Here is a 25,517-nt window from a genome sequence, read left to right on the forward strand (position 1 = left end):
CACTTCTTGCCCCTGCTGTTGTATAAGTCAATCAGCTACAGAGTAGTCCCAAACCCAACATTCTTGCTTATACTGTGTAAAGAACATTCCACTGGCCACAGCTCTTAAATATTCCAAGATAAATTCTTTGTGCTAGACAGGTTCTCCCATTTGAGAATGGTCTCCCATATCTGAAACTTGGACACAATCTCAGCAAAATCTAAGTGGTTGAAGTTATTTTGGCTACTCTTCAGGGAAGGACAAGGCTTTCCAGGGTTAGAATCATAGAATTATTTAGGGTGGAAAAGCCTTCTAAGCCTTCAAGTCCAATCATTCCCCCAGCACTGCCAAGGCCACCACTAATCCATGTCCCCAAGTGCCACATCCACACGGCTTTTAAATCCCCCCAGGGATGGGGACTCCACCACTGCCCTGGGCAGCTGTGCCAGGGCTGGACAACCCTTTCCAGGAAGAAATTTCTTCCAATATCCAACCTAAACCTCCCCTGGCACAGCCTGAGGTGACACAGGGCACTCAGAGCAGCTCTGTTCTGACCCTCTGGATGCCCCCACCTCTCTCGAGTCTCCAGAGGAGCCATGAGCTTCTCCACACCCACTTGACCTTCATGATTCCTCCCCTCACCAGCCTTCAGAGGGAGTTCTCCCACAAAGGTTATGGCAGCACTGCCATCACTGATCTCCCTGTGGGATAAACAAGTTTTACTCCCATCAGACCCAGCGACACCGAAGGTCTGAGCCATCGGGTCCAAAGGCCACAGGTCAGTGCTGGGCAAAAGCTGCTCCCCAGCCCCTGCAGTGCCAGTGATCCCTGAGCCCCTCAGTACCAGGGTTACCTGGCCCCAGCTGTGCCCAGCCCTGATGAGACAATTTATTTGGGAACTACTCTTAAACAAAGCTTTTGCAATATTCAATTCACTGTATTTGTCCAGAGGAGACCATGGAGATGTTCCAAGGGCTGGAGCCCCTCTGCTCTGGAGCCAGGCTGGGAGAGCTGGGGGGGTTCATCTGGAGAAGAGAAGGATCCAGGGAGAGCTGAGAGCTCCTTCCAGGGCCTAGAGGGGCTCCAGGAGAGCTGGAGAGGGACTGGGGACAAGGGATGGAGGGACAGGACACAGGGAATGGCTTCCCACTGCCAGAGGGCAGGGAGAGACGGGAGATTGGGAAAAAATCCTTCCCTGTGAGGGTGGTGAGACCCTGGCACAGGTTGCCCAGAGAAGCTGTGGCTGCCCCTGGATCCCTGGAAGTGTCCAAGGCCAGGCTGGACAGGGTTTGGAGCAACCTGGGCTAGTGGAAGGTGTCCCTGCCCAGGGCAGGACAAGATGATCTTGAAGGTCCCTTCCAGCCCAAACCATTCTGGAATTCTGTGATCATTCTCATCTCAGAAAAGTCACTCTGGTCACTCTCATGGCAGGCTCTGAAAAATGCTGCTAGTAGTTAAGCAGAGACCCTAAATTTTCTGTTACACTCGGTCTTACAAACCAGGAGATACCAAAACTAAAACCCTTTATCATCTTCTCTTCTTTTGGGAGGACCATCCTTATGTTCCAAGCAGCTGTTTGAGGTCCTAAAAAGCCCTGCTGCTGCAATAGCCTATAAATGCCTAGAAAGAAAACTATAAATGCCTAGAAAGAAAATTATAAATGCCCAGCATTTTTCCACACACAGAAGTAGAATAAGACCTGACTTATCCAAGAACTACTGGCTCAAGAAGAGTAAGGGAACGTAACAGTTATCCCACTGCAAACCAAGATGATAATGATGGTTGTATGCACACAGCATCATCCTGCAGATGTTATTAAAGCACAAAAACAACCTCAAAGGTGACTTCAAACTAAGCATTCCCATTCCCACCCACGACCCCTCTCCCTGGCCACACCACACCTTCGGAGCAGGGGCTCCAAAGGCAGCAAAATAACTGGGGAAAGAGGAGTTTCCTGCCAGACTTAAGTACAGGGTGTACAAATGAGCTTGGGAGGATCCAAAATGCACCAGCAGCAAGTTTTTTGGGGGGTTGTTTAAAGGAAAACACTTCTCTCTGTGAAGCTGCTCCTGGGCTGAGGAGCCAGTTCTGCATCCCCTGAACCATCCCTCGATTCACCTCCTCACACTTGTTTCCTCCCTGCAAGATTGTCAAGGTATTATAAATTAAGAAACTTAGCAAAGAGTCTGTAATCTTCCCCGAAATAGCCTGCAGATATGTCACTGTACTAAATGTGTTTCAGATTTAATGAAGCTTTAATGTCCTTTTTAATTTTGCCTGTTTCTGTATCACCAGGGGTCGAGCGAGGCAATCAGCACTCGAGAGGGTGGTTTGGTTTAAAACTTGGAAAAAACTCATTTGCTTATGAGTTGCACTGTATTTTCTTAATTAAATTTACTAAGCAAAATGGTTTAAGTTCAGCCAACCAATGACCTCTGTATGTAGACTCAGATTTATAAATAGTGTCATAGTTAAAGAGAAAAAAAAAATCCCCCAAAACAAACAGATTAGAGCTTCACTAAAGGGATTTTCAAACTCTGTCACGTGTCCAAGCAAGTCATACAAACATAGGAGGCACAAGCCCAGTGTAGGACAGAAAAAAACATAAACTTCCAAAGTAACACACTGTCCAAAACTTCTCTGCTCTGCATTTACATGATGACACTCCAAGACTTGCCTTTTTTTTTAAGGTATCATCACAAAAATACAATATTTCCACTCACACTTGTTGGATTTGGGAACTGCTCAGCATTTTATGGCACTGCAGAGAGAAGGGAATGGTTGAACTTCAAGGAGCTGGTTCCCACTTTCCTATGGATTCCTCCCAAATGGTTGGACTGGGTGATCTTAGAGGTCTTTTCCAACCCAAATGATTCTATGGTTTCATTCCTACTACACAAGAATTGTAAAAACCATCATTTTAAAAAGGCCCAGGGAATTGGAAGGGCAGGATGGTGTGGAAATAGGAATGAGAATGAGATTAATCAGCAAGAAATATTCCAGAATAACACTTTCCCACCCCATTTCAGAGATTAATCAGCAAGAAACATTCCAGAATAACACTTTCCCACCCCATTTCATTTTGGAGCAGTTACATGGAGGTGGTTTTTTGGGGTTGTGTGTGTGTGTTTTTTAAAGGAATTACTTTCCTAAAACATAGAAGTAGCTCATGAGAGCACTTAAAACACTCCTGGTGCTCAGTGAGGTTGTGTCCTGAGAAAGAACCTCCTGCCAGACTTGGACAGAGGATGGATGGATGGATCATCAGATTTTAAACCAGTACTTGATAAACTGAGAAATAATCCCAGATTATCAAATAACAGCTTGGATGCTGATTTTTATCAAACTATCAAATTTTTATATGCACTGAAATTTTAAAAAATTCAAAATACCAAACTATTACGTGTTTATTCAAAAAAAAAGGAGGAGAGCAAAAAGAACCATAAAGCCCCTGGAATGAGCTCCCATAAGCAGGGCTAGAAAACAACTCAAACCTGTTCCCAAGTACATTTAATGTGCAGAAAAGTGAACACAAAATTAAAATGACTTGTTGAACTAATGTAATTTACCATTTTGGAAGTGGAAAGGGAAATACAGAGATCCTCCCTGCCTGCTGTATATTGTGAATAAAACTACAACTCGCTCTGTATTCTGTCTGCAAAGTGTCTGAGGGAAGGAAGTTCAAACCATATTTTTAGGACACTCAGGCAATAAAGTTTCCCACTTAGATGCTTGTGGATGTTGTGCAAGTTGTTTTTTTAATTTACAGTTGCACTGGAAAGCCCGGGATGCTTTTATTCTTAATTTAGACACATTTCCATGTTTCTCGGCATAACTGCAAATTGAAAATAAGCACTTCCAATAGCGCCGGTGATGGGGCTGAAGGAGGGGCTTTTATAGGCTGAAATGTTCGAAAAATTTGTTCTTAATTACCTCGTGCACATTTCACACAATTAAATTTCCATCCAAGGATTTTGCATTTAGATGGTGCACTGCAGTTAAACCCTCGTTCCGTGGGAAAGCAGCCGCCACTTCCCAACATCCAGACACGGGGAAACTTTAAAAATCAGACTTAACTACTGGATAACATAAAATTCCCCGGGTGAAATTTCATTCCAAGACCAATTTCTACGTTCTTAGATAGATGGGCTTAAAAATCACCTGAAACTCTGCAGGGTATGGACCTTAATAAATATTAAATACCTCAAAAACTACCGGAAGATTTTTTTCTTGCCTTCTAATATCAATTTTCCCCGTCCTCTTATTGCACAGTTAAAAAAAAAAAAAAGGAAAAAAAAAAGAATCCAAAAGGATATAACAGCAATTTACCAGCGTTAAAGTGCTTCTGAGGTTAAACTGCCAACAAAGAGGAGCAGGAACACAAAGCATCTTGAAGTAGGGTTTCAATTAAATGTGCAGGATTTAGTAATGCAGGCCAGGAGAAAAAAAAAAAAAAAAAGAGTTACAAATTAATTTAATCTTCTGCCTATAGTTTGCAGCTGCACTCCAAAGTGTCTGGGGCTTAAAGAACAAAGCCTTGCAAGGCCTGGGAGTGGGGAAAGCTTCAATTTTTAATGTATAAGGCCATTAGCTGATAACTTGTGGAATCTGCGACCCCTGCGGAGGGGCAGGAGCCGGGAAGGGGAGACTGATGAAGTGACATTTTTGTTGGTGGCGAGGACCACGAGGAGGAAGGTTATTACTGACACCACCAGGCCCACCAGAAATATGCCCTAATAACCTTTGGGACAATCCTTGGCTGGAGCAGATGAGTTGGAGATCTCCCTCTCTCTCTCTCTCTCTTTTTTGCTCTCTCTCTGCAAAAAATATATTAAAAATCAAAGCCTAATTCGCCTTAATTAAAGATAATTAGTTTCACTTTGCCTTCTTTTAAATATGAGCTATAGCAAGTGCACTGCAAACTACAGGCTGCAGACAATCATGATTAAATTGCACATTTCTGCCTCGCCACAAATCCTCAATATTAGCAAGGCTTTTACTGCTGCAGCTTCAAAGGTGAGGCTGAGAATAGCAGAGCCTTTTCCAGAGGGACAAAGGTGGGACATGGGCTTTTCAGGGCCATTTGTGGAAATTGTCAGGTGCAAAATTTCCACAAATGGCCCATAAAGATTAATTTGATCGCTTGCTTGAGAGAGGAGAGGCTCCCTGCTTGTTTGTTTGCTGGATTTAAATTCAGTATTCCAAGGGGAAAAAAATACATGAAATTTGGTTGTGCTGGTGGAAATGCAGCTTAACTTTAGCTGCTCTCCATCTCTGCTGGCACGAGGGTTCACCTGCCACCACAAGGCACTTAAATAATGGGAAAAGGCAGATTTGACTGGTAACTTCCTCAATTTTTGACTTTTTAAAAGTAGAAACAGTGATATTATACAGTGTAAGAACAGGGAACGATGATCTACATTACACAGGATCACAGAAGCCTGGAATGGTTTGGGTCGGAAGGGGCCTTTTAAAGGTCTTCTAATCCATCCTGCCACGGGCAGGGACACCTTCCACTAGCCCAGGTTGCTCCAAGTTCATCCAACCTGGCCTTGGACATTTCCAGGGATCCAAGAGCAGTCACAGCTTCTCTGGGCACCCTGTGCCAGGGCCTGCCCACCCCTTATATAAATATAAATATTATCTATATAATGTATTATGCCATCTATTAGACACATTGCACAACCCTATAACCCTATATATAATACATATTCCAAACACACCACAGCTGATGTGTTCCCTTAATTGTCCCTTCAGCTGCCCAGGCAGAGAACTGGGTTATTTATTTGGCTGCCCACAGCGGCCCAAGAGCAATTGCTGGGCAACACGATCCATGGAGGTCTCAACCCACACAAACTGTACCTAAACTTCCACTTTATTGCAGCTTAGTTCACAATCTTCACCTAATATAGGGTTACATCCCAGAGCAGCAAGCGGATAAATCATCCTGGAATATTACTCTGGCTAAGTTTAGCTGGGAGTGGAGCATATGTGCTTCCGAGTCACTGAAGCAAAGGCCCATAAAATACACTAATTACTGGAAGTTCTGGTCACTGAGTGATTGATAGCGCTCTGTGAGGCAACTTCCCCACCACACAGCAATTATTAATTCATGACCCAACCCTCAGGCACTGGGCCCTTTCGCTCCTGATTCCACCAGCCCCACGTTTGTGGGGTGGCTGGACGTTGTCTCCTCGTCCCACCGGTGGCTGGAGGTGGGGAGGGGGAATGGGAGCCAACGGGCACTGCTTGGACAAACCACCCCAAAGAGCTCAGGGGGGAAAAAATGATGAAAATATAGGCCAGCTTTCTCCCAAGAATGAGTTTCTGAAGTGCCTCGTTCTGCACAGAACGGCTGAAACCACGTAAATATTCCTCAAGAAGGATTTAAGTTGTAGAGCAAATCACGTTACGGGGCTGAGCAGAGAAGCCAAGAAGTCACCAAGTCACAAACATCACACCACTGCAGTCCTCAAAACCTGACAGCAACGAGGTGAGGCTCATGGCAAAAAAAAAGAAAAGAAAAAAGTACTTTTTATATATCCTTGCTTTTCCTAATCCTAAAGGAAACATGTCCAGTATTTGCAGTCTCACCTGTGTGATGATCCACGGCCCAAGGCAGCTCAAGGTATGACTCTGGTGTATGCCAAACTTCATGAAATCAAAAAAAAAAGGCCTTCTGCCATGAGCTGTTCCCACTGGCTCTATCAGCACCAGCAGCTCCACCTTGGCAAGGCCTTGCCCAGTCTCTCCAGTTTAAATCAGCAAAATAAACCAGAGCTCATGCCCAGCATGCAAAGGCCACCAAGCTCTGGGTTTCAGATTCTCCCCTCCACCCTCTATCACAGAATTCTTTATGTTGGAAAAGACCTGTGAGAGCATCAAGTCCAACCCTGAACATAACACAGCCCGTTCCACCACTACACCCTGTCCCTAACAACAACTACACCTATTCTTCAGGTAAGGGGGTAAAACTGAGAGGAAAGACCAACCATAACATCCACAGAGGAGTGAAATCCTGCAGAAGACAAACTTGGCTCTGCACAACCTCCCTCAGATCAGCTCACAATCTTGACCTTGAGCCATTATCACTTCAAAGCCAACAATATCCCACTGATCACGTATTTTAGACTCCTTAGAAACAGATCTGAAGCCTCCCCTCCTTGACCAGATGATACACGAGTCTTGACAGCAGTTTTCTGCAGTTAAACATCTTAAAGATTGAAGTGCTTTTAGAGAATCATCTTCAAGCAGAGCTTCTTCTCCTGGAGCACCCTCTTCAAATATCTTGCTCCTCCTTGCCTTTGTTGGACTCGATGGTCCTTGTGGGCCCCCTCCAGCTCGGCATATTCTGTGATTCTGTGACTCTCCAGCTCCCTCTCTGCTCCCAGCCCAAGTGGGATGAAGAGTCTGAGACTCCACAGCACTGACAGTGGGTGCAATCAGGGTTAACCACCCTCAGAAGATGTGTGTGTCTGAAATAACGATGTCTGGGGGATAAATCCCGGTGTTCCTGTGTGTGGGAATGCTGAAAATCTGTCTCATGACTGCTTAGAATATTTCTAACAACCCTTGAAAGCTCTTGCAAATAAATACACAGTTAACAAGAGCCCTGGTAACCAAAGACTTTAAATTCTCATTTTGGGAGTTTTAAGAACTAATAACGAACTGATGTTAAAACTGATGCACAAACTCCTTGTCCCTGAAGGAGAGAACAGTGAGAACCTCTGCAAGTAAATTTAACTTTCAAAGGAGGCTGAAAAACAGGGATGCAGCTGTTTTTCCCAGCAGAGGAGAGTGGGAAGCAGAGGCCAGGATGTGACACGAAAGGAGGAGCAAAAAGGCACCATCAGCCAAGCAGGTGAGCTCATACTCTACTTCCAAAACTCACTTAGTTTTGAGGCACAAGCAAATTGCTTTCACTTCCTGCATTTCAATGTAACATCAGTTCTGTCTGTGGATAAAATGAGCCCTGGCAAAGAATTCCAGAATGGTTTGGGTTGGCAGGAACCTCAAAGCTCATCTCATCCCACCCCCTGCCACGGGCAGGTTGCCCCAAGCCCAGTCCAACCTGGCCTTGATAGTGGTATTAAAACCAACCAGGTGTATTTTATCCTCCCCTGGATGTTTTAAAGTTCACTTGTGGAGAGCAGCCACGCAAGGCAGGATCAGAGTCAAGAGTGGAGAGGAACAAGAAATATTGGGCAATTTAATTTATCCTCTTGTGCAGGACACGGCTCTTGGAGAGAGGGAATGGGCTATGGACACACACACACACTGAGCCTCAGCCCAGGCAGCCTGGCTGTGGTTTATGACTGAGTTATAAACCCTTGAAAAACAGCTTTTATAAATGAAAATGCTGACACAGTGTTCAGTGTAGTGACAGCAGTGGCATTGGTTTAAATTGAACTTGCTTTGTCAAGCCGAGAGCACTTAAATAAAAACATCGAAAAACCTCCTGGAAACACAGAAACTATTTGTGGGGAAACACTTCTAAACAGCTTTACAGAGCCTGTGTTAAGTTTCATGCACTTCAGAAAAATCCTGAGGGAAGAAATGCAAACTCAAAAAGAAGAAGCAGTGATAATAAAGATAATAATAATAATATTGTATGTATTATCATATAATATATATTATATATATTTCATATATTACGTAATGACAATAATAATAATAAAGTTAGCAGCATTTCTTCTTCTATTTTATTTTATTTTAATTTAATTTTACTTTATTTTCTATTTATAAAGGGAAGACTGGGCACCCTCAGACACCTTACTTCAAAGGGAACACGAATGTTCCCCATCTCCCAAAGCTTAGGCAGGGCTCACATTTAATACTTTCCACACTCTCCTGACAAGTTTTTTGGGGCAGTTTTCTTAACCTTCCCAACAACAGCTGCATTTCCCATTACACAAAGCTTTGCAGCAAAGAAATTCGAGATGCTTTAAAGGCTCAGAAGAATATTAAAGAAAATGAGGAGATTTACTGCTGATTTTATATGCTCACACTCCAGCACGAGTAATCTGGGCTAACTTGATCCCACAAGCCATTTCTTTTACATTAACATGCTACCACTGTGCTAACACCGAGTTGTAGGGGTTGAGTATCACCCTCCTAAGTGGGGATGATTTTAAATCCCCCAGCAAACACCGGCTTCCCTTTTTAACAGCTCCATCAACATGAGCCTGGGTGGCTCCACTGCCAATCCCCCTGTCAATACAGTGTTACTTTAATGACAGTGACCTTGGGTGGCTCTTTGAGCACCTTCTTCACCTTTGTGAAGACGTTTTTCTGAGCCTCTGTCCTTGCTTTCATCATTTAACACATCACTCAAAGCACTTCCAGACAGCAGCGACCCTGCCGGGAGAGGGCTCGGAGGAGCAGATGACACACCAATTAACAGGCCCAAATTGGTTTCTGGACATCTGATCCAGAAGACGTTTATGGAAAGTGAGAGGGAAATAAAAGTTGAGAAGGTGTAAAACAGGAGAGTCAATGCAAATGAAAGGGGTTTTCCTAATGATGGCAAAAATCCATCCTGCAAATGGAATCGATGCCCAGCCAGGTTATCTGCTAATAACCCTGAGCTGAACTCCAGACAACTTGGTCTACATGGTGGATGTAATGATCCATGGTGGATCACTGAACTGCTGCTGCACATCAAAATGCATTCTTTTATCCAGCAAAGGAACCAGGAAATGCTTATATATAAAGTCCTATATTTACATCCCCACAAAGGAGGAAGGACACCTCAATCAAGTCCTCATGTCACACACTTTTAGGCCTTCATGTAATATAATTTTAGCCCTTTTTTTGGCTAAATTAATTTACAGAGTGTGTGACTACGTTCTGTCTCTCTCCCAAAACCATGAGTGAGGGCTCTCCAGCATCACAAACCATTAAAATTTGCAGTAAAACAAATGAAGAGACCTGTCTCCCCTGTGACATGTTAAAGTGTGTCATTGCTGCAGCTCAGAGTTGGCTCCAGTCAGACCCTGGGAAAGATTTACAACACCTAAATGCAATGATTCAGCATTAACCACCTTCATTTTGGTTAAAGGGGGTTTGGCAAGGAATTTAGTGCTTGAAAACATAGCAATAGTTAATTTTTGGGCTACAAAATGTGAAATCTTAATCTTATTTAACTTTTACCTCATCTCCTGCTAAAAAAAAAATCAATTGCACTTCACCTAAAGGTATATTCAGCTTCACCTTAATGACAATTACATTGTATTATTCCAGAAGAGAAGGGAAGGGCACTCATATTTTCTGCTTAATCATACATGCCTTTGTCAGGTTGTGCAAGAAAAATGGTGCAAGTCATCCATGGTTTGAAGGAATGTTCTTAAAGGGTGAAACAACTGCTTCAAGAAGGGGGAATTTCCTTCATGGGACTGCCCTCGAGCTGAAAAACTCTTCTGAGGGCTTGTTGCCCAGGGCTCCAAGGGTTTCCAGCTGGTTTGTGGCCAGTCAAAGCCAGGATGGAGGAGCTACGTGGCCTTCTGTCACCACCAGTCCCTTCTCCCAGCCCAGTTTACACCCAGATCTGATTTTACTGGTCAAGACTTGATCATAGCACAGGCCTTTCTCCTCAAGTTACACACTCTACATTATCTTTCCTACGAACAATAATCTGTTTTTATAAAAAATTTATGTTTTAAGACACCTTAAGCTGAAAAAAACCCCACCTTTTTCCTGAATCAAAACTGACCTTGCTCTGCTCAAACCTGCACCTGCTCCTGGATGGTTGCACTGAGAATCCCAGACTGCTTTGGACTGGAAGGAACCTGAAATATCATCTCTTTCCAACCCCCAAACAGCACAATTTACAGCCACATTCCCTTCGAACAGCTTCATTTTCATAGATTTTTTTTTTTTTGCTCCTGCTGGAAGCTCTGCTTGTGAGAAATCTTTCTAAAAGCCCTGGTGGACACTTAAATCCAAACACTTTATTTAATCACACAGGGTAGAGGCTCCAACCATCCTGCAAATATTTCTGCCAAGGTTTTGCAAGGCCATTAACCAGCTCCAAATTCCAATCTGCAAAACGCCGTTTTTAACCCGAATAATCACCCACTCTGGCCTGGCCTGTGAAGATGCAACACAGAAATAGCATCATTTTCAGTCCCTGAGGTGCTGAGAGGATGCAGAGGCATCTATGCATCAGGCCCTACTTCCTGCTCTTTTTTTGTAGAGTTTCATTGGAGGGTTTAAGAGCTCAAAAGAACAAACCCATTCTAAATACAGCCAAAATTTAAGGGCATATAAATATACAGAGCATTGGCAAAGATTACATCAAAATATTTGAATGTTAATGTGATTCTTAAGACATGCAAGGGACAATGAGATCTTTTCCTACCTCCATGAAGGAAATGCCCAGGCTCCAAACATCCGAGTGGATTCCATACTGTTCCCCCGAAATCCGCTCAGGCTGCAAAGAGATGGAAGGAAACATCTTCTTGAGCCTTGTAAACAAACACAACATTGCACAAAAGCCAGTTCAGGGCAAGCAAATCCATTGGAAAAAAAAATAAATCACAGACTCATGGAATATCCTGAGTTGGAAAGGACCCATAAGGATGGAGTCCAACAGGACATCCCAACCTTGTCCCTCAGAGCGTTGTCCAAACACTTCTTGAGCTCTGGGGGCTGTGCCCACTGCCCTGGGGAGCCTGGGCAGTGCCAACCACCCTCTGGGGGAAGAACCTTGTCCTGAGATCCAAGCTGACCCTGCCCTGGCACAGCTCCAGCCATTCCCTGGGTCCTGTCCCTGCTCCCAGAGAGCAGAGATCGGAGCTGCCACTCGTGTTGAAGTTGTAGGCACCAAAAACTACCAAAAGCCCCCCAGAGAACAAACCCACTCTTCAGGAAAAACTGCATTTGTGCACTGCTCTGCACCTTGCAAAGTGCAGCCTTGGCATTTTTGTTTGGGCTGTTTCATCCAAGGAAAAAAAGCCAAGGAATGCAAGGTCAAGCTGAGAGAATCCCACGGTTTGTCCATCCATCCATCCCAAAGCCCAGGCACCACAGCAAGGAAAACCCTCCTCGTGTGCAGTCAAGGGCTTGGGGAACAACTACTTTTGCAACTTCTTTGGTTTAAGAAGCCAAGTTGTTGAAGCCCAAAGAAGTCACATGTGGGCAATGTTATTTCATACACTTCTTAATTTCGTTTTTGACCTGTAGGAAAAAAAAAAAAAAGACAAAAAAAAAAAAGACCTGGCTCCAAACTCTTAACAGCAGGTTTAATGCCTCATGAAATAGAAGGCTGTAAAATATAACTGCTGGTTTTTACTTGAAAGCTACAATTTAAGCATTTCCAAGGTCAAGTACAGCATGAAATGGAACAATAAAAGGCTCCGGGAGACTTCTCTCCCCACTGTGCTGTTAATGCACCTGTCTAACCCAACCACCTACAAAGCACTGCCTGTATTTTTAGTCTTTAATAATCCAGAGGCCTTTTTTTAGAAAACAAACTCCCAAATTAGTGCCAGTCCAACGTGGGTTGGGATGTTTACTCCGAGCTGCTAATCCCAGGTCAAGAGCTTTTATTGCGGCGTGAACGTTAAGTAAAAACCACGGTGCTGCCTGTGGGGAAACCCTCCCACAACCCCAAAAACACCCCAGCATTCAACTGGGACAACAGCCTTTTAACCAAATCCCATTTCAAAGTGACAAAAAAAAAAAAAATCTTATATTTTTTAAGTAAAATTAGCCCAGTTCAGCATAGCTTAGAAATGTTTAAAACGGGCATCACGTAGGAATTAGATTTTTAAGTATCTTTTTGTCCTGATAAATATCCTCATAAAGATACAGTTTTGTAGCCAAAAAACGTACAGAGGCAGATAGATCTGCTTTTATGACATGGTGTTGACTAAGCTGGGCCACCCACTGAATTTTTTTAGGCCTTTCCTGAGCCACCAACTCAGATTTAAAATTCACACTGAGCAATATTAAATTGTTTATTCTTCCTTTATAACAGCTCGAGTTTTAAACAGCAGCTTCTCTGGAGGAATTATGGATTCACAGATGAGAAGGGCAAGCAAATCAGCTGCACGTTTAAACAAAAAGTACAGTCTCATGAATTTAAGAGTCTGGAAAAGAAGAGGAAAATAGGAATAACATGCATAAAGTAAAGGGTGCAACACAGGGATCATCCTAAGGATACACAGCCCAAGGGATTTTCTCTTAAAAACTGGTTCTTTTTTCATCCAAGCTTTTTTTTTCTATATAAAGTGGCGACAAAATGATTTTACAGAAAAGGTATTTTGGTTGGAAATTTTAATTTCTCAATCAAGAATTTTTTTTTTTTTGCCCTGGTTATTTCAAACCAAACCTCATCTTTTTTAACAGTTTCAAATTCACTGACAGTCTGCCAAGTAGGTGAACCAAAGCTGATGACCTTCATTATTTTTGGAGGACTTGACTAGAAATCTGATGACACCAAATGACTCAATCAAGAAGCAAAACCACAGAAAATCAGATCAACTACATTTTAGCTTTAACTTCTCTCTTCCAATTAACAGCTGAATGCATCACATTCACCCATAAACAAGAAGGCAAAAAAAGCAATTTATTTAATGTACACCTGGGAAAGAGAACTGTAATCTTGGTTTGTACACTAAAAGCATAATACAATTTAATTCTCAGACCTGCTTAAGACCAGCCTAAAGTAACAGCTGAGTTGGAAAAGTTGATTAATTCGAAGCTGCTTCTTTGTCTGAATCTTTGTATTCTGGTTCCTTTTTTATACCTTTTCTTTTTTAAACCATTTTTCTGATGACACAGGACAGCCCAAGTCTTTCTAGGATGGTGACATGAGCGTTTCAGAAGGCACATAATGAGTATACCTTGAGTAGAAAAGCACTTAGCAAATAAATGGGCACCTGGTGCTGCTTTCTTCGTACAAGAAAGTCAGAAAAAATACCTGAAAGCGATTAAAGGTCACGGATTTCTCTCTCCTCTTTCCAGAGGTTTGAAAAACACAAGCACCAACCACTTCCTACTGTTTATAATTTTTTTTTTAAAAATAAGCAGAACACTGATTTTTTTCCATCACTAATATTATGACATTAGTGGTTTTGCTCAAGGAATTTCAATGGCTAAAAATAAGACAACTTAAACTGAAGCAACGAAGTTTTCACATCTTAAGTGGGGAATTAAAATTAATCAAATTGATCTAAAAATCCACATTAATTTGTGTGGTTTCCTTTCACACTGGTTCTTGTCCCTGTGTTAATCTCCCTGATGTGAGAACCACGGGCCAGTTGGCAAGTTTAAAACCAGATCTTTCACCCTCTGCCTTCCCCCAAATGATGTACCTTTAGCAATGTCCTCCTGTGATCTAAAAATGGTGGGAATTTCTGCTTTAATGGACAGAAATAAAACAAAAGTGGCCTCTACCCTTAACAAGGACTACGACCAAAATTTAGAATAAAAAGTGAAAATACTGATGACTCGCTCTGTGTGGCCTGAACATTCCACAACATGCAATTTAATGCCCTGATATTATCAGTCCTGATGTTTTTAGCTTCACATTCCCATGGGAAACTCCCCCCACAGGGGTGTTCAGGTACCCAGACCTCTGCACAGGTTTAAATGCTTGGCTGAACTCCAGGCTTGGAGCAGCATTCCCAAAATGTGGATAAGCTTGGGATTGCCACTGATCTTCAAAGAGCCACGGGCTGTGAGTGGAAAGCTGTTTTCTGAACGTCCAACTGGCTCCTTTCTTTGTTCCCAGGCAATAAAAGCAGCTAAAAATCCACGGAAAAGAAACCCTTCTCCAAGATTACTCTTCCCTTAGCAGCAAAGGATGGAGTTGTCACAGGAAATGAGGACACGGGGATGGGGAGAGATGGAGCTGGAGGATTGATTTGGGAGATATCCTGCGTTACCCAGAGAACAAATACTTCTATTTAAATGTTATTCCTGCATAAATCCACTTACCGCCATGTAAGCATTTGTTCCAACATACGTCTTGGCTATAGAATTCACCAGCTATCAGACAAAACAGGCTGTTAGAACAATATAAAGATAATGTGGAAATAAAATGGGCAATTATTCCTCATTTAACCTACAATCATCATTCCTATAAATCAACGAAAAATTATGTAAAAGGGAACAAATTTATCTGCCAAGGCATTAAAAATGATTAAATCTCGCTTGGGTTGGGAACGAGAATTCCAATTTAAACAAGCACTGCATTACAGTTTATGGCAGATAACCTTAAACAATTCTGTTAAACAGGATGCTTATGGCTTTAGTACCCCAAACTAGTCTGATATAAAAAGTCAATTTGAAGTAGGATTGAGCACACTCATTTTTCAGTCAGCTGGCTCAAGATGTGAATAAAGCCACAATTCATCACTTGAATGCAACGAGCACTAAATACGCTGGAGGGACAACAGCCCCTGACAACCCATAATACAAGGCTGACCTTCTCTTTGGTCCCTGTGTTTGGCTGAGAGGAAAGGTGCTGAAATTCAAATCAACATCCCAGCAAGCTCATGGGTCACTAGCGGAGAGGTTCTCCAGGGAGGCCCAAAATGGAAATTAATTAAAATTTGTGCTGCACATTGTAAAAGCCCACCGCCATTGTTAGGCCCAATATTAATTTTTATTGTGGGCCAGTCGGGCTCCCCAGACACGGCCCTCGCTCTGCCCTCCCTTTTGTCTGGCCAAAAAGCTTTCAGATCAAAGCTGCATATCAATGAAGTTTGCCATTCGTAAGTAGTAATTACAATATCAGCAGTTTTTACTGTCATTAAACAATGAACAATCATATTCAGATGAAGGAAAAGTCGCCCAGAGATTCCAGATGAATAGGGCTGTCCCAGCAGAGAGGAGCTGGGGGGGCTGCCTGTCTGGAGCCAGGTGATTTGGGGACTGGGAAGGGAGAGATCCAAAGGGGGAATTACCTGCGTGCTGACCCCGAAGTCACAGAGCTTCACCTGGCCCCTGGTGTTCACCAACATATTGGAGGGCTTCACATCTGGGGGGGGGAACAAAACTGCATTATCTGGGTTGTCCTAGATAATATAAATATCATATATATCTATAAAATCATCACAGAATTTTATATCCTAGGATATATCCTGGAATTACATCTCCTCGGTCTGAAGGGACCCACAAGGATCATCCAAGCCCAACTCCTGTCCTGACCCTGCACAGGACAACCCCAAATACACAAGAGAGCATTATGAACGTTGGCATGATATATTTTAACAGGAAATATTAAAAATATTAATTTCAAATGCAACCTCCAGTTTCTAAGTCAGCAGCAGAGATGACATTTATGTATTTTAAAAGGAACCAATGGTTTCTAAGTCAGCAGTAGAGATGACATTTTATATATATATATAAAAAATACATCATCTATATAAATACATATATTATATGTATAAATACATATATTATATGTATTTATATACATATATACACAAATAATTCTATATACATATATAAAATATATATACATAAATATAAAGATATATAAATATACATAAATATATAAAATATACATACATAAATATATATAAACATACATAAATATATATAAATATACATGCTAATATGTATACATATATATTTATATCATCTATAGAAATATATAAATTATACATCATCTCTACATAGATGACATTATAAGATATTACACAGATGACATTATACAGACTAATAATCCATGTTATCAAATCTGCAGGTGACACCAGTGGGGGAAGAGGTGACAAGAGCACTGAAGGGCAGCACCCAAAATTCACAGGGATTTTGACAAACTGGAAAATCAGCCTGAGAAAAGAAGATGAAATTCCACAGGGATAACATTTAGACAGGGATTAATCCCTGTGCTCTGTGCACACAGTTCCTCAAAGCTTCTGGCTTCCACCTCTGTGGCTTTTATGGTATGAAAAGGCTCCAACCTGAGGGTTTCAGGGCTTTTACAGGGGTAAACTGCCAGCAAAGCCTTAAAATGATGAACTAACCCTGTTCCAGCAGATAAACCAGCAATGTCCATCATAAAACCAGACTGTCAGTGTGAAGATCTTAATGCTGAGCCCCTCTGATGCCAGAAGAAGTTGGTACATTTCTGCTTCAAACTGTAAAATCCACATGGGAATAATCTGCTGAACATCCAGCCTGGCTTTAGTGCAGGAAACACTGAACATCTTCCCTGTTCCAGGGATGCCAGTTGGGAAGCAGAATGTGCACGTTATGGCCTGGCTTAAAGTTGGGAAGATTAGAGCACAGTGGCTTTGCCTAATCACTGCTTTCTTCTGTCAAAATGGATTAAAAGCAATAGCTGGTATATCTGTGCCTCCTTTAAAAGTGAGCACTCGTTGGGTGCAGATGGATGAAACCCAACCAGAAAAGCACCTAATTTTGTTTATCATTAAGTTTGCCTTGGTTTAGCAGCTGTTTTCTTGTAGCACAGTAGCCTGTTTAATTTGTCTCTGTAATGCAGAAATGTATAACCTCAATTAAGAAGCTGATTAAATGCCTTTTTATATTTGAGTTAAAAATCCAGTTTTAAAAAGTACCTTACATACCTGAAGCAGATCTGTATGTTTTAAGTGAGGGGGCACATTCTCTAATTTCTCCCTAAAAGCCTCCCCCAAAAAATCAGTCTCCATGATGTAACAGCATCCAAAACCCCAGTTCACGTATCCTGCTCTCCAGCTTTAGGAATTCAATCCCTGTGCTGCATTTCTGATGGAGTTTTACCCCCTCTGGTGCTGAGTGACTTTGCTAAATCTGAGCAGACGTGCCCAGCACATCAGCAGCTCTACCCTGAATCCTGAGCAGAACATCAAGTTGCACAGTAATCCTGTTTAACCTTCTTTCTAAAAATATGGAGCCAATGGAGCCACCTCGGCCCCGGGATCGTGCGGAGCCGGGATGGACTGAGCAGCAGGTGCTGCTGCACACACAGAAATCCCGACATTCCAGCCCACAAATCCAGCTGTTTACAGGACAGACACCAGGAACAAAAAGGTTATACCACAGTATGACCTTAATTGTAACAAAAATTGTAACAAAAATAATTAATAACCAAATGGACAACAGCCTGGAGTGACAGGACACAGGGAGTGGCTTCCCACGGCCAGAGGGCAGGGTTAGGTGGGATACTGGGAAGGAATTCTTCCTTGTGAGGGTGGGGAGGCCCTGGCACAGGTTGCCCAGAGAAGCTGTGGCTGCCCCTGGATCCCTGGAAGTGTCCAAGGCCAGGTTGGAGCAACCTGGGCTAGTGGAAGGTGTCCCTGCCCATGGCAGGGGGTTGGAATGGGATGAACTTCCAGGTCTCTTCCAACCCAAACCATTCTGGGATTCTGTGATTCAATGTTCTCCAAGTCCAGCCCACAAATCCTTGTTCTCCCAACACGACCCAGCAGAGGAAACCACCACAGCACATTTGTCCCCTGTGCCACCAGCACTGCCCAGCTCCCACCAGGATCCCTCATGGGATCTGAAGACCCCATTTCCCCTTCCCTGCTACTGCACAGGATGTGACAGGAAGCTGCTATAATTGAATAAACACCTGTCATTCATTAGGCTTTGCCTGAGCCTGAAATCCTTTCACAAACAAAGCTCAAAAGAAAAGAAAATCCTAAAAGGAAAAAAAAGATGGGCAATTGGCCCCTCAAGGACAGGAAGACTCCAGAATCCAGGGACCATATAGAGAAAAACAGCCAAACAAGCTCTGTGAGAGCAAATCCAATCTGTCCTTCCAGCAGAAATTAAATTTAAGCAAATGTTTGCTACGAATCCCAGTGGTTTCCTCAAAAAGAAAAGGAAGTGACAAAATATCTCATACTGAAAGTGAGGAGCAAAAAAAAAAATAAAAATCACCTAATCAGCAAATTAGCCTTTGGTTTCATAAAGCACTTCAGTTAATGGGTTAAATATTTTTTGGGGTTGGGGAAACAAATGTGCATAAATAATGTTCTGCACCATCTGCTTGTGATTAATATTAGTGTTCAGAAGTGAAAGAATTTAAACAAGAGCCAAAAGGGGTCATTATGCTCCCATTACCAGGGCTTGCTTAATACAAATGATTTCTATGAAGCATCATTATAGAGGATGAACAAGTTCTCCTCGTGATGGATCTGCCTAAGTAGTTTCACCTCTCTGCAAATAAAAGGGACCTCCAAGCTCTTACTCACCAGTAAACAGAACTGTCAGAGGTTCAGCTTTTTCCACACCAAACATTTCACTCATTTGTGTTATTGAAAAGCAAACAGATCCGTGATTGTATGTGAGGGGGGATAAAAAAAAACAAACCCTGAGACTGTTTAAAAGCTGTCCCTTGACTTTTCCTGTCTTTTAAAAATAGAAAACCTCGACGTGCCAAGTTCAAGGAAGACATCAGCACGGTTTTGTAGAGGCCAGGATGATTTTTTTTTAAATAAGCCTTAAGTGGTCCATGAGTGGCCATGTATGTGTTTAGCTATACATACAGGCATAAATATATGTATAGAATAACAGAACCCTGGAATGGTTCGGGTTGGAAGGGACTTTAAAGCTCATTTTGTGCCCCCCCCTGCCATGGGCAGGGACACCTTCCACTAGCCCAGGTTCATATATTCCCATATACACCCCTGGATTTGTGGTTGTGCTTCATTAATGCTGATTATTTCTCATAAAAAGGTAAAAAAGGGGGAGAGGCAGAATCAGAAATGGTGCTCTGGACATCTCTGGTGAAATCCTCAGCAAACAACAGCTACTGGTGAGAAGATGAGAACACCCACTGTCCACTCAGCACCAATGTCTGTCCCTCCCACCCAGCACTCCACAGCTCCAGTAGATTATGCCAGAACAAAGAGGATTGGCATATCCCATTTTTTTTTTTTAACAGCCTGGGATAAAAAGAGTGATGCACAAACCTCCCTTTTGCCACAAACCAACCAACAGTCCAGGAGATCTCCAGACCCTCAGCTCTGCTCAACCCACACCTCACAGATTACAAACCAGAAAACAGCTCCAAATTAACACAAATTTAAAAGCTAGTCCTCAGCCATTATAAAATCTAATCAGAAGTCACGGTGCTCCAACTGTGCAATATATATAAATATATATATTTTTATGTACTTATACACACACTGCCAGTGCCCAAACAGCCACACACACAAATCCAGATCAGTACAATTAAACACAAGTGGGTAACATTTATTTCATACATTTTCTTTAATAAGAAGGTGTGAACAGAGGAAAACACAGCAGATAAAATGCACACGGTCTATACTTATTCTTGAACTTAACAGATTTCGGTTTGTCTTTATACAAACTTTGACTTTGTACATGATGAGACTTGTTTAATTGCTAATTCTGTTTTAAATCTAAGTTAATTTCTCATTACCCTTCCATTTCTACTTCTCATCCTCTGGGGAAAAGAGCACACTTATCATTGGGACATTCTCACATCTTCCAAAGAAGTGGTGGAGGTGTTAATCTCATGTTTATGTTTGATGTGGGTGTGATGGCTACGACTGCAGTTGTGTTTATTAATATGCACGGCTATCACCTCATTAGTTGCGAGGTTTGTTTTGAAGTGAAGCTGTAATATTTGCTGCAATGTCTGATCTGCAATAAAAGACTCGTTCATTGTTTGTTTGCTTTGCTTTAATCCCCCCTCCGGGGCCCGGAGCTGCTTCAGCCCTTCCTTAAAAACCACCGTGGAAATTTGGGATCCTGCCTCAATGTCCTGCTCTGCTCTACCCGTGAAACCAAAAAATTCAGAGTTCAATATTCCTCCCTTTGCCTCTGAGCATTAAAAACGGGAGGCAGCTGAAGGAGATCATTTGGAGAAAGGAACCCCTTCCTTGCACTGTATTCCCCTGCCCTGAGTTTTAAGTACTCACTCCTTTTCTGTATCCTAAAAATGGGTAAATAATACTGGAAATGAATCCTTGGGGAATGCTGAACCTGGAATGCTCACTATCCCCTCAGTGCTGTTCTCACCTTGGTCAATGCAGCAACAGAGCAAGGCCAGAAGAATCTGAAGTGTGATGAAAAATCAGTTTCTGCGCTTTTCTTTAGACCAGAGCAAGGAGCAAACACAATTCATCAAAACCTCAGTGCTGCTCTTCAGTCAAGGCAAGGAAACCCAGGCAGAAGGGGAGATTTTGTTCTACTGGCAAAGCAAAAATCAGAGCCAGGTTCCAAATTTACAGCAGCACAACATGAAAATGTTACAGTTATAATACTCATGCTCCACAACGTCCTCTCCAAATCACAATCAGGAGGGGGGCAGAAAAATTAAAAAAAACCTTGAAAAATCCCATATGTTCATCCTTTTTGGGTGTTAAAGTGTGGCAATAACTGTGCAGCCTATTCAGAGCCAGATCCAGCCACGGATGTTCCTGTTATCTTTTGTTTCCTATTTATTCTGGAATTGCTGTGGCAGCTCCAGCATCAGATTGTTCCTCCTCTCACTGTGAGGGGATGGAGCTGATAAATCTCTGCATCTGGCAACATCCAGGGTAGGAGGTGAATTGCTGAAACCATCACAGAAATGAAGCCTCCTTGGTGACCTGTGTCTGGGCTGAGTTGGTTGTGAACTCTGGGTTATTTCTGGTTTTTTAATCCTGGGACAACCCAGGGTCAGGTCCACCAGCAACCCCCTGATCTGGGGGACAAAGGGTGAGAGGGAACGGCCTCAAATTGTGCCAGGGGAGGTTCAGGTTGGATATCAGGAAAAAATTCTTTGTGGAAAAGCATCACCCAGCATTGGAACAGGCTGCCCAGGGCAGGGCTGGAGTCCCCATCCCTGGAGGGGTTTAAAAGCCCTGTGGATGTGGCACCTGGGGACATTGTTAGTGGTGGCCTTGGCAGTGCTGGGGGATGGTTGGACTCGATGTCAAATGCCTTTTCCAACCTAAATGACTCACAGCTTTACAAAAGCCAGGCCCTTAGTTGTTCTCTACTCACTCTTTTGGCCACAGCTCTCCTTCTCTCACCCAGCACAGCCTGTGCTCCCAAATTCACAGCAATCCCCTGGGAAGCACAAAGGAGGAACTGCAGCCATGCCCTGACCCTGGGAGGGTGGGCAGGCCCTGGCACAGGTTGCCCAGAGAAGTTGTGGCTGCCCCTGGATCCCTGGAAGTGTCCAAGGCCAGGTTGGACCAACCTGGGCTAGTGGAAGGTGTCCCTGCCCGGGGCAGGGGGTTGGAATGGGATGAACTTCCAGGTCTCTTCCAACCCAAACCATTCCAGGATTCTCTGACTCCCTGCACTGCTCACACCAGGACACCTGACCCAGCCACTGCCCATCACCTTCTCAGCCCCTCCAAAACCCCAGCAGGGCTGCTCTCACCTCTCTGGTCTGGAATTTAACATTCCCTACGTGTCTCCCCTCACACTCCTCCTTCAATCCCAAGTTACTGCACCCCCCGACTGTGCACCCGGGCTGAGCGAGCAGATGGGTTAAATTAAACAGGATTGGTACAACATTAGCAACCAGAGCAGTTACTTTCAGACACTTTAGAAACATTATAAATGTAATGAGTTTCTCCTCCTTTTTTTTTGGGGGGAGTGGTGTTGGTGCAGGGGGAAGTGGCTCCTTTGTTCTGTAAACAGCATCTCCCACTGTTTTGTCAGAATTTTCCAGAATTCACATTGGTTTTGGAAGTTTTAGTATATTCCAATTAACTTATCAAACTAGATACATTTTTACCAAAATGTAACAACGTTAAAAGGCAAGAAATAAATGAGAAGTTTAAAAAAAATCCAAATTAACTTCAGGAAAGAGAATAAACAGCAAAACCCAAAAATGTTTTATGTCCAAGTAAAAATGAAAGTTCCTTTAACTCTTCATGATCATTCTGAGGGACAAGGGGAGTCACAATTTTAGAGATCTTGTGGCACTCACATGAGATTCCTGAAGTCCATAAGAAAATCTATCTTCTATTTTCAATACTAGTCAAACATCTGATTTTTCCACTGGGCAACTGTTTGCAACCCTAAGCTTCTAAATCTCTATAAAATTCATTTCTCTCTTCAGTCTTATTTCTTTGTAGGACAGGAGGGAGGGCAATAAAAGGACAATAAAAATATTTTACCAGGGAATGTGTGAGGTTAAGGATTAAGATTCATTCTGCATTACAAACCAGATGTTAATATGGTCAAGTGTCTTTGCAGAAAATGTTAATAAAATGAATACTATTATTATTATAATAATATCATATATTTTCTATATAGTTCCATATATTTTTATATATTTGTAAAAGGTATCTTGCATGTCTATTATACTTTATATAGTAATGTTATAATACTATTTTTCATTGAAAAACAGAAAACATCTGCTACTCACCCCTGTGCAGAATCTTTAGACTCCATAAATAGGTCAGGCCTTTCACAACCTGAAGTTAAAAGAAAAAAAAAAAATCAAGTATTAGAGATTCCTGGTGAGAAAAACTGCAACACCTCATCTAATGAGAGACCCAACTTGTAGTGAAGAACAGAGGCAGGACCAGGAAAAGGGGACACCAAACACCCCTTCCAAGGGATTCCAGGACCAGGTGAACTCCTGCTAAAAACCCACCCCAGGTTCTTTCAGAATACACAAATTCTTCTTCCCAGGATCCACAAATTGAAGTCAGTTGAGTTTATACTGAATCCCTTCAGGCAATTCCATGTATTTTGAATTCATCTGTCTTTGCTGGGGTGTTCAAAATCATGAGAGATAAAGGGTGTAATGATTTGTCTTCCTGCAACAGAAGCAACTCAGTGAAACTAAAGGCCAGAAAACAATAAAATCTCTAATTCCCTCTTGCACTTCATCCTCTCTTCTTTTCCCTCCATCTGGTGCATCCTGTACCTTTTCCTTTCCTCTCCATGCTTTCAATTACTTGATGCAAATGCAGAATATTTCTTCTTGAACTGTGTATAAATTGTCTCATTCTTCACATTTCTCACCTTGGAACCAAACACAAACCTCCTTCTCTCCCACCACCCCAAAAAACACAACTGGGAGCCCTAAAACATAAGAACTGGGGCAGACCTTGCCCTGCTATTCCACAATTTCCTCCTTCCACCACCAAAACTGGGAAAAACAAACTGAAAAACCTGGTTTTTCAATATAACATTCAATAAACACATTTGTGCCACTGCTCTCCTTCCCCCAACCTGTCCCTGCTTTCTCAGCCAACTCCTCTCACAGAGAAAATAGTTTTTATCCCATTTCCATCTCTGAGGTGACTTTTAACTCATTTCCCTGAGACCCTCCTCGTGCACCTCCAGAACCACAAACCACTTCTGACACTGGTAAATTTGTGTGAGGTTTTTTTACATTTTTTTTCACTGTCTGAGTAGACCAAAATGAAGTTATTTGTGTTACAGTGATCAAGCAGAAGTGCTAAAAATATGATACAGAGTGAAAGCAGAGAGCACAGTAATTCCCTGCCTTTCTATTGGACTAGAAACTCTTTTAAAATTCATTCTGTAATTAAAAATGACCTCAGTGGGGTCTGAATCTCTTTTGTAAAGCAAGTCACGATGGTGGATCCCAAATAAATTGCTCCAGGTGGCAATTCCTCACTTAAACTCGTCCAAACCCAACTATCTCCTGGCCACAGGTGTGACCACGTTCACCTCAAGCCTTTCCAAAAGGTTGGACTTGGTCTTAAAGGTCTTTTCCAACCTTAATGATTCTAGGATTCCATGACTCTATGACAAGCAAAACGTGGGAATTCTACTTACACAGCATTTTGACATTATTATTATTAATAACAACAATAACTTAAAAATATTGATGCAAAAACAAATCAAGGAGATGCAACATTTCAGGCTTCCTCCAATGGCCAAAGTCATTTTCAGAATACTCTTTGATTATTATAAATTTATTTAGACTATTGAAAAGCTTTAAAACCATTAGGAACTTGTTTATTTTAAAGCAAGTAATCACAGAGAAAAAAAGGAAACATTCCCTATGGAAAAAAATTCAACAGCTGTGAGTTATTAAATATCTTTATTCTGGAACATGTGCTGGATAAGACATGGTATTAAACAAACTCTCCCTTCAGAGTCTCTCAGCATCAGAGTATAAAGGAATAAAAGGAGTTTTTCCCTTTATCCTGGGCTGTAAATATCCTCCCAGGAGCCTCCCAAATGGACTCACCTCGTGTAACACACAGTTATTCACTTCCCTTACATTTGCCTATTAGGGAAGGACTCTCAAGTATTAAATATTATTCTAAAATGGTACTGGGAGAGAGAATCTTTTGATTGAAGCTCTGGCAGGAATTATTGGTATTCAGTAAAGTAGGTTTTACAACAATGACTTGACAAAGCCTTGACACAAAAAGTACTTCTACCTGCTGTCAATCACTCCCTCTCCTGACAGTTCAAGTGCACATCCTTTCAGGGAGAACTTCAATCAACATTAGCACTCAAAATACAGAGCACAATGTCACTGCCTCACAAATGGAAGGGAAAACAAATGTGTGAAGTGGCAAGCGGAGGGAGAAGGGATTTTACGTCCCCAGCCCCACAGCAGGACACAGCCCCAGAACAGGAGCCACCACAACAGCACTTTGGGGTTCCCTGGG

At 42.4% G+C, this 25,517-nt stretch overlaps 1 protein-coding gene across 2 annotated transcripts in view; it reads right to left on the minus strand.

The window, feature by feature from the left end:
* The window catches only part of MAP2K5 (mitogen-activated protein kinase kinase 5), a 128,319-nt gene that overhangs the window by 48,850 nt on the left and 53,952 nt on the right, over positions 1-25,517 (minus strand). For both annotated transcript variants that reach the window (XM_027714772.2, XM_027714774.2), the window contains 4 exons: positions 23,282-23,330; positions 15,894-15,967; positions 14,923-14,973; positions 11,339-11,410 (listed from right to left, as the gene is read on the minus strand). In XM_027714772.2, coding sequence (XP_027570573.1) covers positions 11,339-11,410; positions 14,923-14,973; positions 15,894-15,967; positions 23,282-23,330 — 246 coding nt within the window. The remainder of the gene's footprint in view (positions 1-11,338; positions 11,411-14,922; positions 14,974-15,893; positions 15,968-23,281; positions 23,331-25,517) is intronic.

This window comes from Pipra filicauda, unplaced genomic scaffold (assembly GCF_003945595.2).
Source record: "Pipra filicauda isolate LSUMZ 115617 unplaced genomic scaffold, ASM394559v2 scaffold70_size2993248_pilon, whole genome shotgun sequence".
NCBI lineage: Eukaryota > Metazoa > Chordata > Aves > Passeriformes > Pipridae > Pipra > Pipra filicauda.